This window comes from Silurus meridionalis, chromosome 4 (genome assembly GCF_014805685.1).
Source record: "Silurus meridionalis isolate SWU-2019-XX chromosome 4, ASM1480568v1, whole genome shotgun sequence".
In the NCBI taxonomy this organism is placed as follows: domain Eukaryota; kingdom Metazoa; phylum Chordata; class Actinopteri; order Siluriformes; family Siluridae; genus Silurus; species Silurus meridionalis.
Window position 1 is genome coordinate 30,637,040 of NC_060887.1, and position 15,605 is coordinate 30,652,644.

General features: G+C 37.8%; 1 protein-coding gene across 3 annotated transcripts in view; it reads right to left on the reverse strand.

Annotated features, from left to right (window-relative positions):
• Positions 1-15,605, reverse strand: part of vopp1 (VOPP1 WW domain binding protein) — a 68,764-nt gene that overhangs the window by 3,815 nt on the left and 49,344 nt on the right. For all 3 annotated transcript variants that reach the window (XM_046848492.1, XM_046848490.1, XM_046848489.1), the window contains one exon: positions 5,863-5,996. In XM_046848492.1, coding sequence (XP_046704448.1) covers positions 5,863-5,996 — 134 coding nt within the window. The remainder of the gene's footprint in view (positions 1-5,862; positions 5,997-15,605) is intronic.

Below are 15,605 nucleotides of genomic sequence, written 5' to 3' on the forward strand. Positions count from 1 at the left end.
CAACCCATCTTCATGTGTGCTACACTAATGAGCCCATCTTCATGTGTTCTATACTAATCAACCCATCTTACTGTGTTCTATACTAATTAACCCATCTTCATGTGTTCTATACTAATGAGCACATCTTTATGTGTTCTACACTAATCCAACCATCTTCAGCTGCATGAATGTTGAATGCCGACTAGTACAAATTACTATTGCAAACTACTGCATTAACAATTTTCACCTGACTGACGTTCTAATAAGGATTTTAAGAAAATGTATAACTAAAAAACCAACAGTGTCCACAAACACAATCTAGTTAATTACTTGGGACATTATCTTACATTTAAGTTTTGAGTTTACTTTGAGTTTACTTAAGGTCACTTTAAATTGGATAAGATCTAATTTAAATCTAAACTGCTTTAAATGCATTGCATTCATAAATCTACAGTTCAGCTGTCCATGATCAATGAAAGACAAAATGCTAGTGAACTTTGAATACAGACTCTCCCTATTCATACTAAAGCAATAACCAGCATTAACCTTAACCTGTCACTGAGCCTTTGTATTTTTGTTGATTGCATAAAAACAGACCACTTAGTCTCACTGCTGTAAGCTGTCAGTAAATAGATTAGCGTTCCTATTTTCAAACCAATAAACATACTTTAAGACTAAACAAACGTACTAAAAATCTACTAACCTTTAGCACTGGAGTAACATAGACTCACCTCTTCTGTTTTCTATTTGACTGCTCGCTGTAAAAAAATCTTCTTTTTTTTTTGTTCCACCCACCTCATCCCCCATACCATTTACATGATATTTCTATGTTTAACTACAAAAATAACCATAACCTGTTAATTGGATCATAATAAATCAGCAGTAGAGATGCTGTTCAATAAAACTGCTAGAAAAATTGCATTTTGCAATGTGTTATTGTCCCATGTTGTTAAAGAGGATTATTACAATGTATAAGGATGAGATGCTGGAGTTTGAAATAGGTTTCAGAATGTATAATTAATCCGGTAGTATGGTAATTAAAGAATAGAAAGTGTTGGGAATGAGTTAACAGGGTTAGAGGCTTAAACTGACTATAGATTTGACTTTGGTCATGTTTGCACTTTAGACACAATTTAAGGGATAGATGTTTAAAAGGCCAGGCAGAAAATTTAAGAAGAAATATGGCATTTTCTTGTATCTATGTTGTGTGGTAATGGGGGTATTAATCACATGCAAAAAAATGTGTCCCATAAACCGAATCACGCTTTACTGTAAGCGTGATAATATGTGCAAAATTTGGATTTTTTTTGTCCATTAGTAGGATTAGTTTAGGTTTTAGAATTGCTATATTTGTAGCTAGCAAGTTTGCAAAATTCTGTGTTGAAGTGACTCTAAATCAGATTAAAACACTCTAATGGTGCTAATCTCAACTAACAAATTCTTTACAAATTTACTTTACATCAGCAAATTTGGAGTACAGTCTAAAGCAAGCTTTAGTGTACTTTTGTAGGGTTCAGGGTTCAGTACTAGGTCTAGATGCATGCCGGGATGGTGTAGGGGGAAGACAGATGCTCAGGTGGGCAACAGCTTTAGTGTATATGCAACAAAAAGCAAACATGTAGCTCTTCTCAGACAGATAAACACACTGGCAGCCATGGTTGTTCAAACACTTACATGATCTTCATTGCTGTGAGCATGTTTCCTGCTGCTAGATTCCCCAAAGTCCACAATGTGTGCTTTTTCATATTATTATTTTTTTTTTAAAGCTGAGCTGAAATCAATGCATAACACCATAGAAGACGTGCCAGACTTTATGGGGATGTTGCTTTTTCTGGATTATAAGTAGCAACCTGATCAATGATGAAAATCTTTAAAAGAATTAATATAATACATGATTTAAAATACACTGTTCATAAATAAAACACTGATTTTGAATAATTTGGTACATTTTAGAAATTTGTCTACTAAGAAGAGGAATAATATTATGTAAATATGACTGCTCCTATATTTTAGTGTACATTTTAATCCCGTTCAAAACTGTAATATTTTTCTCCAATATTAATAATCTATACTGGGAATGAGGTCAGGCTGATGTACCAAGGGGTCGTGAGTGATGCAGAGAGCAGGTTGGTGGTGAACAACCACAGGGTGTCACTAAGCACAAATCTTAGTGCTGGCAGATAATCAGCTCAGACTCGGTCTGTTCGGTTGAAACACTCTTCTACAACTGAATGCACTTGTACAATTAGCTTAGAAAAAAGAGAGAACTGTGATTTCCATGTATCACCGCATGAACAGAATTAGGTACTGCCCTGTATTATTTAAGCTTAATTCAGTTTTCCACATGAGTGAGTGCGATAAGAATGGAGCTTAATTCATTTCCCCTGTATTTATATAGAGATGTTTCAAAAGCCCTGGATGAACTAGTTTTGTCTCTAAACTCTAATGAAAGAAAGGTTAAAAATTCATCCATGAGGATATCCTTAGATGTTTTTGTTTATCCATTAATATAATAGCAATTTATTATTCCCTATTCAATCTAAAGATGAATAGAAAGTGACAGCAGTACAGTTAGATATAGCACTCAGTAACATACGACATCAGCAATATAAGAAATGAAAAAACTAATCCAACACATCATCTGCACTACAGATGAAGGTGAAGAAAAAAATCCCCTAGCAAAAAATGTTCCTTAGTCTGCATTGTGTTTATGCTTTTTCATTTTTATTTGTAGTTTTTGTCATCCCCCGAGCTAAAATACCAAAGTAAATTACTGAAAACTTTGTTATGAAATGTACATTAAATATACATAAATAACTAATATTCTTGTAAGAAATAATTTCCTAATAGATGTGTGTTGAAACTGTAAACAATTCACCCAGCATAATCAAATACTGTATGGATGAAACTTCCAGAAATGGGAGTGTCTTCATGCTTCATGCTGTAAATACAAACTTCATTGTTTTTAAACTTTTTTATAAGATCTTTTTTGTAGAACTTGTTGGCTTGTTGTTGATCATGCTACATGCTTAACATGTAGGTAACTGTGATAGAAATTCAATATCTTTATTAATGAACACAGAGAGGCATCAATTCTCTGGCATAAGCTTTTAAACATCATCTATAATTTATTGTCCGCTTGATTGCTTGAGTTCTGTTTGCTCTCTGGTGAGAAACTATAGCTAAGACTGCTTTCTGAAGGGTCTTCATACCAATTAAAAAGAGGAACGAACCTTCTGTCCTCACAATAAACAACAGGACCCTACTGAAATGTATGTCCAGATGGGATATACAGTGCCTATATAAATTCAACATGCACTATTTGAAATAGTTGCTTTATTTGTCATACAGTCTGAAATCAAATCCTTTAAAAAAAAGTTATAGCTTTATTCACAGATTATGCTTCACCCCATCAGACTAATAAGAGAAAAAAACTGTAAAAGAAAAAAGTCAGCAGTTCCCTGATGTAATACTTCTTAGAGCTACATTTTGCTTGAATTACAGCCTTAATATTTTTGGATGTGTCTGCACTAGCTACACACACCAAGATTTGCAGAACTGCTCAAGTTTTATGCAGCAGTGGACTGCTTTCTTCAAGTCCATCCACAGATAATCTATCGGATTTAAATCAGGGCTCTGACTTGGACATTCATCTTCCAATCCTTAAGTCATTGCATTGTTCTTTTGGTGGTATGTTTAGGATCAGTGTTGTTGGAGGGTGAATGACCTTCCTGTCTTCAGCTGGCAAGCATAGGGATGCAGGTTTTGTCAAGAACTTGGATGTACTTGGCAGCCTCCATTTTCTCTTCAATCCTGGCCAATCGCCCAGTCCCCACTGAAGAGAAACACCACTACATCATAATGCTTACACCACAATGCTTCATAGCAGGCATGGTGTGTTTTGTGTGGTGTGCTGTGTTTGCTTTTTTCCAAATATAGCTCTTGTAGTTCAAAAACAATTTGAGTGTGGCACTTTTTCGGGAAAGGCTTGTTTCCTGGCACCTTGCCATGCAGGTCAGCTTTTTGTAATGATTGTGAGATAGTTACATGCACAGATTGACCAATCTTAGTCCATCAAAGTTGCTTTTGACTTCTTGGTAGCTTCTCAAATCAAGGTTCTCTGGCTTAGTAATCCAGTTTTGATGGAGGGCCTGATGTAGGCAATGTCTTGGTAGTACCATATGCTTTCCACTTCTTAATGATGCTCTGAACTACTACCAGTGGAATCTTCCAAAAACTGCTGGATTTATACTGAAGTATATAAAACCCACTATAATTGATGTCAGGTGGGGCAGTTAGCCTGGTGTTTGTTTAGTTGCACCTTAACATGTTTGTAATGTTATACTCTAAAGGGCTGATCTTTTTACCAGACCATTTATTTTACTAATTAAATTTTAATAACCCCCCAGAAAGTTTTTAAATGTTATATTCACTTGGATGATGGTAATAATGTGTATACAGCAATAAAACAAATTGACTAGAGAGATTTATTTTATTTTCCAAAGTGTCATTAAAAAAAGGTAAAGATTTTAATGATTTTTTATAGGCGATCTATATTATATAGGGTTATTTCTGCTTAGGGTCCTTTTATAGAAGGTAAACAATGGTATTATTTTTCACAATGTGGTAGAAACAAATACTGACATGAAAGGCAGGACTAGTATCCATATAACACACTAATAATATGTACATTGGATCCAGCCTGAACAGGGCTCAACATATCTAAACAACAAAGTACCTGAAGCTAAACTTTTGAATGAGAACTGAATATGATAGCAAAAAAAATACAATAATACTAGGGGATACCTTTGAGAACACGGAAATCTCATCACATTTTGACTTTACATGTATTGTCTCTACCTGACTAAATGTATCTAATGTTCAACATTGCTCTCTTCTATGCTAAGTTGCATTGATAAAATATCATCAGCAATATCATTTAGAAACACAAACAGGCAAAAATAAAGTGCATGTGTTGGAAAAAAAATATCAAGTGCAAGAAACCCTCCATCTGTTCATTTGTACAGTTCAGTACAAGTCCATAAAAATGTAAATAACCTCAAATAAAAATTAAATAAAATCGTCGATTAGGCTGAACTGAGTTTAACTTAAAGATGGAAGCATCTCGAAAAACTCGGTTTTCAGGATCAACTTATCTTTTTGTTGAGAATGCCATTGTTTTTCATTCACTGAAAGTTTCATCTGTTTGCGCATCGCTCTCTGCTGCCTTCACGGCATGTGCAACTGCATATTTATTTCATTATATGAAAAGGCTTCTCGGTCCTTGCGATCTTGCGGTCCGGATTCATACCGGAGTTCACCAGTTGGCGACCCCTGACTACTCCATGCACAGCCTGGTGAGTGCAGAATGGTGTATGCAGTTACAGAAGTCTGTTGCTCAGTAATATTGTTTGCCTCGTCTATTCTGAACAGCAGGAAGTTGGTGGTGGCCATATGCTGGTGCCATATTTGTTTACAATCACACAAGCTTTATCTGAGAGTTCCTGCTTATCCTGCATGCAGAGAGGGAGAAATGCAGGGAAGGACAAAAACCGAGGAGATGAAGAGCTGCAGGGGTGGGATGAAGTTGATGAGGAAATATCACTCATGCCTGTAACTACCCTGTGGCTCTCTGGACCTCAGAACTGATAATAAATGTCTGCCTTGACATAGCTGTCTGAGCTATGGCTCTCCACACTACTCCAGGCTTATGTGTGTTGGGAAATGAGGTAGTGTGATTATTAAGAGCTTAGGAATGACGTAAAATCGGTAAAAGTTTGCATTTGGATTATAATAGGAGTCCCACTGGCCAAGACCCAAACAGAAAAAGCTAAATAAACGATACACTTCATTGTAAACTGAACAGGAAGTAGGCATTCTTACCTGGTGTGCTTACAGGGTGTCTGGTGAACGACACGTTAAAGGCAGGCTCTTCACTCAGAGGAGACGGATACATGCGTCGGCGAATGAAAAAGCCAGCTCCACAGCAGAACAGCACTCCCATCATCAGCAGCAGCCTAATGTACAGACAGTCAACGGAAATGAGACCATCATGGGCCACGTTCTATCACTTTCACCTCTTTGCATTACACTAATTTAATTGAAGCTCCCATTTATTGGGTATATTATTAAATCTGTAGCTTTTATAACATTCGAGAAACACTACTCTCATAAACTCGCAATATAGTGTTTCAGAGTTCATCATTTTTAGACCTCCTGGCTTTGTTCAGGGTGATTAAATGATCTGGTAGTTGTTATCGTACATTGTAAAGAAAAGTTATATAAATAAGCACAGATGTGTTCAACTTTTAGCGCATGGTAATTCACTCTTATCTACAAAAGGCTGATGTAACTGTAGACCACCAAGTAAGAGAAGCTCCTGATGGTTTATTCAGTACATTGTGATTCTCTTGATAATTAACAAACAAGTCTCCAGTTCGGATGGAATAAAAGCCTGCAGCAACATCAAACTTTTCTATTATTTGCTAATATTGAAGCATATCTTAAAGCTTATCATTCAGTAAACACTAAAGCTGAGTGTACACGTTTATTTACGCTTTACATAAACTGCAAAATGTTCATTAAAAAAGAGGAATCATTTAAAATGTATTTTTTTAAATGTTAGTTGTGCCCTAAATAGTTTAGCACATATTCCACAAGACACAATAATAGCAGAATTTACACACATCAACCAATAGTTCAATAGTTTACACATGCTTGATTTCTTAATTCAGCATATTGTTACCTAAATGATTGTATTTATATTGTATTTGTATCACGATTCACAGTTCGGCACACTTGTGACCCGCCGATTAATTGCAGATTTTTTTTTACTTGCGGATTAATCTTAATTTTTTAACGATCGCAGAGTGAAAGACGGGTTTCTTCTGCTGATGTTGCTTTTTAAATACAGTAATTTCATACCTACACAGAGCAGTCGTGTGTTCACATTAATGGGACGCCTTAATCAGTCAATAACAACGGCTTACAGAGGAGCAGAAGAACTTGAAATGCTTCCCGAATCATTCAAATTGCATGTGTGGGAGCATTTCCTTACTGTTTTTTTTTTAAGTAATGATTGGAAAACAAATTATATTTGTCTCCTCCTCTTTTTTTTTTGCTGATCCGAGAAATGACACGATCCGTGATTTAAAAACTGTAATGTGATCCAAACAGTGAGTTTTTGATCCGTTGCACCACTAGTATTTAGGTTTTGTGACAATTATTCATGAGTCTCTTGTTTGCCCTGAGTAGTTAAACTGCCCATTTTTATTCAGAAACATTATCCAGGAACTGCACATTGCTTTTCTTGCAACATCTGCATTTTTGACCCCTTTTGACCATGTGATTGTGATATCCGTCTTTTCACACCTAGGACTTAAGCTTAAGGGGCTGGTAGACAACTATTACAAAGGTGTAAACATTCACAGATTTTCAGATTTTACAAAGACAACTAGATACATGCTCTTCATGAGTAGGAGAAGGGGAAAACCCAACCAGCAGTCAGCAAAGCTTTAAGTTAACATCAAGTTCATCATGCTCTGGATTCTGCAAGATGAAGTACTGCTTACACCGGTAACTTAAAGGCAAGAGTTAAATACAGAGTCACGCCACTGCCAAGTTAAGACCGAAAAGAAAGTTAAGCACAAACAAATTCAAGTTAAGGTGCTTAAAATGGACTAATTCTTGATATTTGCTTAAAAGAGACTCTTTAAGTGGTCAGTGTCATTTTAAAGAAGTGCTGGTGGTATGTGCTTGCTCATTTAAACATTTAATCATTTTAAAACAAGCATTAAGCTTAAATAAGAAGATTTTTGTTTAATTGAGCTGTTGAAAATATCCGAGTTCAGTACAATTCATGTTGTACACCTAAAGTAGACAGTGCTTCAGAGATATATAGAAAATGGCAGAAGGTGGCCAGTCTGCTACGCATAGCACAGAAAATGTAACAGAGATTATGCAATCACAACAGCAACTACAATCCCAGGAATGTGTAGAGACACATGAATCAATAACTGTTGATGATACAACAGAACCGGAGCCACGAAGAAGTCAAAGAACCCACAAATTTACTGAGAAGGGTAAAGACATTTACCCATTACACAAATTCCACAATAAAAAGTTGGCTAAAAATCACTTTCAAGGCTCTCATGATAAATGGAAAGCTCTGGCTAGAGATGCTAGACAAAAACTGATGGGGCGTCTCTCTCTCTAATGGAATGCCGCAAGCTCTTATAAGCACGATAAGTTCAGCTTCAAAGGTTTTAAATGTTGTTTATGAAGATGTGAGCCCTGATACTGATACTCATTGCAGAATAGACACTTGTGGTGCCGTCAGTAAGATGATAGTTGAGTCTGCATGAAGTCGTTTGGGTGAGGTAATAGAGGGTCAAGATCCTTTCATTCAAGAAGGATGCCTCCTAATCAAGTCATGGACATTCCAGGTCTTCTTTAAACAGCTCAAGTTTCAGCTTCAGGGGTTCCAGTTTGTCGTCTGTTAAGAAACCAGAAGCTGCTGCAGAAATTGCTTCAACTGAAGCAACTTTAACAATATTTTACAACAACAAGAACATGAAATAGAGGAACTCCAAAGACTTGAGGCTTAAGAGAAAAGGAGAATAGCAGAACAAGAAGCAGAATCTTATATGCTTCGACTAGAAAGAAAAGACCACCCTGTGTGACTGTGTGTAAAGTTTGAAGCTAAAAATGCCTCCAGATAGAAGGCATTGGAATACAGGCCCAGAAAGCTAGAGCATTTGGAGATGCTTAAGAAATTATGTGATGCTGCAAACACAAAACACACAAAACTGTGACATTATCACATAAAGAAGATAGCACTGCAGACCTTGTTAGGATGTTAGCAGAATCTATCAGTCTTCCTATACCAGCACCTGAAACATTATATGGAGATTTACTCAGATTTAGTGATTGGAAAATCTCTTTTCAAACTTTGATTGACAGAAAGAACATACCAGTAAGTGAGAAGATTTACTACTTATGAAAGTATGTTGAAGGACCAGCTAAGAAAGCAATTGAAGGTTACTTCCTATTGGGCACAGAGTCAGCTTATTATGCAGCATGGGCTATTCTAGAGGAAAGGTATGGAAATCTGTTGGTCATTGCCAAAGCTTTTAGGGACAAGCTTAATTTATCTCCCAAGATAGGTCCCAAGAACAGCAATAAGCTGAGGGAATTTACTGATTTCCTCAGAGGCTGTAAAGCAGCAATGGCTAAAATTAAAAGCCTTCAAGTCATGAATGACTAGAACAAAAAAACAGAAGATTCTTTCCAAACTTTCTGATTGGTTAGCCCTGAGGTGGAGTTTCTTGCGAGAGAATCTAAGATCGCTTGCAACCCAATGACATCCCTTCATGCTCTAAAGTGTACTGAGGTTGGGAAAGGAAACATAGAAAGGAATAAAGGCACTAGAGCAAAGGTGTTAGCTGTTCAGTCTAGTAAGGAAACAGATTCAAAGTGCGCTTTCTGTAAAAAACCAGGGCATGCTATTCACAAATGTCGGAAATTTACAGAGAAAATTGTAGCTGAACGAATTAGGTTGTATAAATGAGTAAGTTATGTTTTATCTGTTAGAAGCCCGGCCATCGCTCGAAGAACTTTAAAGAAAGAAGTATATGTGACACTCGAAGAACTGTAAAGAACGAAGTATATGAGAGACATGTCAGAAGAAGCACCCAACATGTCTACATGAAGACCGTACGAAAAAGTTTTTAAAATCAGAACAATCAAAAGAAAAGTCACAGGAAAGAAATCAAGGGCTGACAAGAAATAATAAGACCATAGGTGAGGCAACATCCAATCGAGTTGTACGGGATATGAACAATACTCATACCTCCACAATTGTATCAGTATGGGTCTCAACCACCAATGAACCAAACCATGATGTTCTTGTTTATGCAATTCTTGAGAGCGACACTACTTTCATCCTTGAAGAGATAGCTCAAGCTCTTGACACAACAAAGGAGGCTGTGCAACTGAAACTCTTAACCATGGTATCCAAAAGCACAGTTGTCAGAAGTAAACTGGCTTACAAGTGAGAGGATTTTATTCAGGCAAGAAAATCAAATTCAAGAGAATTTATCCCTGCGAATAGAACTCACATTCCTACACCCAAAACTGCAAGAGCTTGGCCACATCTAAGACACATAGCTGAAAAAACTGCCCCCAACAAGTTTGTGATATTGGCCTTCTAATTGGCTATAATTGTCCTCAAGCTCGGCTTCCCAGAGAAATTGTATCTGGTAAAGAAAATCAGCCTTTTGCTCAAAGGCCAGATCTAGGCTGGAGTATTGTTGGTGGTGGTAAGTCCTGTGTAGACTATGGTGATGCAATTGGAGTGAGTCATCGCATCATAGTGAAACAAGTGATGCTGAGTCTGCCATCTTCCTTCAATCTTGCAAATGAAGTTAAGAATGTCACTCCACCAAATGTCATCAAAGCACTTGAGTCTGACTTTAATGAGAATGCATCAGAGCATAATCATGTTTCTCAAGATCTGCGTTTTTCGTCAAAATTGAGAACAAACATCATACTCAAGGAGAATGGTCATTATGAAATGACTTTGCCTTTCAAGGAAGATAGACCAAAGCTGCCCAAAAATGAGAAATGTGCCTTGCACCATCTCAGATGCTTGGAGAAAAGACTAAAAAGAGATGAGGAATACTATAAGGACTATGTAGCCTTTATGGATAAGATAGTTGCTTGGTATATCAGGTTTATCATCCTCAAAAGCCTGACAAAATCCGGGTAGTCTTTGACTGCTCAGCAAATTTCCAAAGTACATCCCTTAATGAGCATCTGTTCATTGGTCGAGACTTAACCAACACCCTTATAGGTGTTCTCTGTCAGTTTCTTAAGGGTCCAGTGGGAAAAGGCAGATCTATTATCCCAGCCACAGGTCTATAGAATGAGGGTACATTTGTTTGGTGCAGCCTCATCTGGATGTGCCAACTATGGACTCAAACACCTCGCTGCTCAGGGCTGAGGTAATTTAATTGAAACCTCCATAAAATTCATATAAAGAACGTTCTATGTCAAAGATGGGTTTGTAAGAGTCTGGACAATTTTTGGGTTGTTTGTTTTTGCTTTGGCCACCAGATGCCGCCACTGAGCACTTATCCCCTACTCCCTAACCCCCTAACCTGCTCCTTGTTAGTATTGTGTATTTAAGTTACCCCTTTTTCTCCTGTTTTCCCGAGTCTCCTGGCTTCTTCTGTCTTCCCTAGTCTCCTGGCTCCTACTGTCTTCCCAAGTCTTCTGTCTTCTCAAGTCTCCTGGTACCTCCTGTCTTCCTGAGTTTCCCTGTATGTTGGCTTCTCCTGACTTTTCCTGTCTTCTGAGTTTTCCCCATGTCTCCTGTCTTCCAGAGTCTCCTGGCTTTTCCTGTTCTCCCGAGTTTTCCTAAGTCACCGGTCATCTTAAGTCTCCTGGTACCTCCTGTCTTCCCGAGTTTCCTTGTTCTGTTTTGACATTACTTAAATTGGGATTAGTCTTGTTTTATTACTTTGTATTGACAACCCACCCTGCCTGTGTTCATTTTTGGTTCTCTTTTTTAGAGCTGGTTTGTTCGACTTATTATTTTTATTAAAAGAAATCATGCCATAGCACATCTCGAGTGTGTCTCTGCAGTTTGGTTCTAACGCCTTCCCATGGCAGACTGCTAGAGTGTCTGCCACTCGCTTCAGTGAGACAGGGTTGACAAGTGTCTCATCAGTGGGTGAAGCTATTCAGCTAATTAAGGAGGTAAGAAAACTCTGCAGAACAGGAAGATTCAGTGTGCACAAATTCTGTCGAACAGCCAAGAAGTGATAGCATCAATTCCCCAGGAAGAATGTGCAGAGAGTTCTATGGTTCATAACTTGGCTTCCGGTGAGCTTTACATGGGCAGAACACTTTGTGTGAATTGGTGTGTCCCATCTGACAGTTTCCGGGTTCCAAGTATCTGTTAAGGAACAACCACTTACTGGAAGAGAAGTCCTGTCCACAGTGGCTTCCGTGTATGACCCACTTAGCTTTGCAGTGCCTGTCATCCTTCTTGGTAAGCAAATACTGCAGATGATGTGTCAAGACAAAGTTGGTTGGGATGAACCACTTAAAGATGACTTGCGACCACAGTGGGATTGTTGGATTTCAGGTCTACAAAGCTTGGCAAACGTCAGGATTCAGCGATGTTATCTGCCATCAACTATCAGGGATTTTCAGCATTATGAGCTTCATCATTTCTCTGACGCTAGTGCTTCAGGTTATGGAGAATGCACATGTCTCAGAGTCATCGACACATCAGGTAAGGTCCACTGTTCCTTAGTTATGGGCAAAGCCAGAGTCGCTTCTACTAAGATTACCACCATACTGAGGCTGGAGTTGTCAGCAGCTGTAGTGGTTGTATAAATAAGTGACTTGCTGAGGAAGGAATTCGAGTTAGACAGCCTAGACGAGTACTTCTGGACTCAAAGGTTGTCCTTGGGTAAATTAATAATGATGCCAAAAGATTTTACATCTTTGTGGCCAATCACAATCAGCCGATTAAACAAAGTACTGACACTAAGCAATGGAGATATGACCTCTGAAGAGAACCCGGCTGATTACGCATCCAGCGGCCTTACAGAAGAAGAGCTCATATCCTAAAATTGTTTTACAGGACCACAGTTCCTGTGGACAAATGAACTGCCCAGAGATGTTGAGGGGGAGATATTGATGTTGATGACCCAGAGCTTCGAAAGGCACAGGCTCATAATACCCATACAAATGAAGAAAGATCATTACTTGATTGGCTCAACAAGTTTTCTGATTGGACAAGAGCTGTGAAAGCTATTGCGAGACTTAAGTGACATGCCAAGGAAGCCAAAGGTCTCAATCCAAGAATCAATAAAGCTTAAAGCATTCAAGAGAGAAGGGAGGCAGAATTTACCATTATAAAAATTATTCAACAATCAGCCCTTTGTGATATGATCACAACATCAGACATCAGACGGAGATTAAATCTAACAGCAAATTGCATCAGCTAAATCCCCTCTTAGATGAGCATGGTATCCTCAGGGTGGGAGGTCGGCTAACACATGCAGCATTACACCTGCATGTGAGACATCCTGCAATTCTCCCAAAGGACAGTCAAATATCGACCCTACTCATCAAACATTATCATGAACAAGTGCGTCACAAGGGAGAGGGATGACTATGAACGAATTGCATTCAAATGGTATCTGGATTTTGGGATGCAGCAAGATGATTTCCTCACACATCTACAAATGTGAAGGAAATAAGACGACCCACTGAAGAGCAGAGGATGGTAGATATTCCACAGGAAGGTATGGAGACCACTCCTCCTTTCACATACTGTGGAATGGACTGCTTTGGTCCGTTTTATATCAAGGAAGGAAGAAAGAGCTAAAGCATTATGGGCTTCTATTTTCTTGTATGTGCTCAAGAGCTGTGCATGTAGAAATGTGGATGATTTTTCCACTGACTCATTCTTTAATGCGTTATGTACTTTCATAGCCATACGTGGATATGTGTGTCAACCAGGGCACTAATTTTTTTGGTGCAAAACAAGAATTTGCTGAAGCACTGAAAAAATTAATCCAGAATGCCTTAAGAAGTTTGGCTGTAAGTTTATCATGAATACCTGTCAGTCACACTGGGGGCATTTGGGAGAGGCAAATTCGGACAATAAGAAATGCCTTGACGACCATTTTGGATCAGTCAGCTCAAAGGCTGGATAGTGCTTCTCTAAGAACATTTCTCTATGAGGTTATGTCTATTATAAATAGCCGACCATTAACAACAAAACATCTAAATGATTCACGTGGTCCACAACCTCTTATGCCTTACCACATATTGACTATAAAGTCCAGTAATTTTACCACCACTTGGAGAGTTCGTTAACAAAGGTATTTATATAAGATAAGATGGCACAAAGTGCAATTTTTCTCAAATGTAGTCTGGACACGATGAAGAAAAGAATATCTTCTAAACCTAAAGGCAGAAATGGCACAAATGCGATAGAAATGCTAAGGTCAATGACATTGTCATTATGAAAGAAGACACAACTCCACGCAGTCAATGGAAGTTAGTGAAGGTGACAGAAGTGCACACTGCCACAGATGGCTGTGTCAGAACAGTGAAGTTATTCATCAGTGATTCGACACTGGATAGAAAAAGAAAACGTGTTACAAACCCAACTTACCTTGAAAAGCCTATCCAGAAAATTGTTACCCTGATTGAAGCCGATTAAGAATTCCTACCATTCCTTGGGTTAGTTTATAATATTTGGTTAAAAGTTGTGTTGCTAAGTCACAAAATATCACAAGAAAGTGCTTTGGGGAAGTGTAACTGACCGAGAAGTCAGTTTGTATTTCTTGTTTATTTAATTAGTTTGAAAGTGTTTTGTTGAGGACCTTTAGTTTGAAACTGCTTAATAAAGTGCTGGTTTAAGAAGAGACTTTTATTATGAGAAAGCATGGCAAGCTTAAGTAAGTTGTTAATTTTACTCATCAATCGTTAAAAAAGGACATCCAATGCAAGTTAAGTTTTTCCTTTGGTAAGAAGCATCCAATGAAGTAAGTTCCTCATTTGTATTGTGTGTGATTGTCGTAGATTGTGTTGCGGTGTGGAGAGAGAATGTCTGTACGAATACTAAACGAACTTAATTGTGTTTAAAATGTTTACAAAGACAACATTTAATTATGTAATGTATTTGTTTTTATATTTTTATACTGTCTAAAAAGCTCTATTGGGAAGGTTATATATAAAAGAGATCACTTAAATAACATACTAATGAAACACTTCAGGAAGAAAGGTCTTAAGACATTGGTTAAAGGTTGCCAATGATTCAGCTGTACAGACATCTTGCAAAAAAATTCATTGCTGCACCTATGTGCCAGAACAGAGCTTTCCATCTACCTTGAGAGATGGTGGGACCAGTCAAGCAGTGATAGGGGATCAGAAGTACCCTAAGGCACTATAATAACACTCCTGCATGTTCCTGAGCCGAACATATTGCTATGTTCGGCTCAGGAACATAGCAATATTTAAACAAATTGATAAGTAACTTTTTATTTAATTAATTGTTTAAGCCTTTGGGGTAGCTGTTTACAAAAAGAATAGTCAATGCTGTACAAGAAGACTATATGTAAGTGAATTCCCTCTCCCTAACTTTTCCACTCATCAGATTGCTGTAGTAAAAAAAAAAAGTGAAGTGTTTTTGTTTAATACTTGCAAATTGTTTGCCCAACAATTTGCTGTTATGACCATTTTTCCCCAGGAGTATAAGAGTATAAGGTTTACATTTACGGCATTTGGAAGATGCCCTTATACAGAGCGACTTACATCTGGGCTGTTTGGTGGTACAATGGCAGCTTGTTGGTGCTGAGATTTGAATCTTTTGATCTTCCAATTTAAAGTCCATGCCTTAATTACTAGGCTACAACCTCCCACACCCTGTAAATGGCTTTGTGGCTTAATAGATAAGGCATAAGATTGTGGTCTTGAGGGATACTGGGAAAAAGAGTAATGTTTTACTCAGAAATACTTCATGCTGTACAACTTAATCAATCAGTATTATGGCTGGGTTTGTTTGTCATATTACAAACAGTCTATCACACAGCAATTAC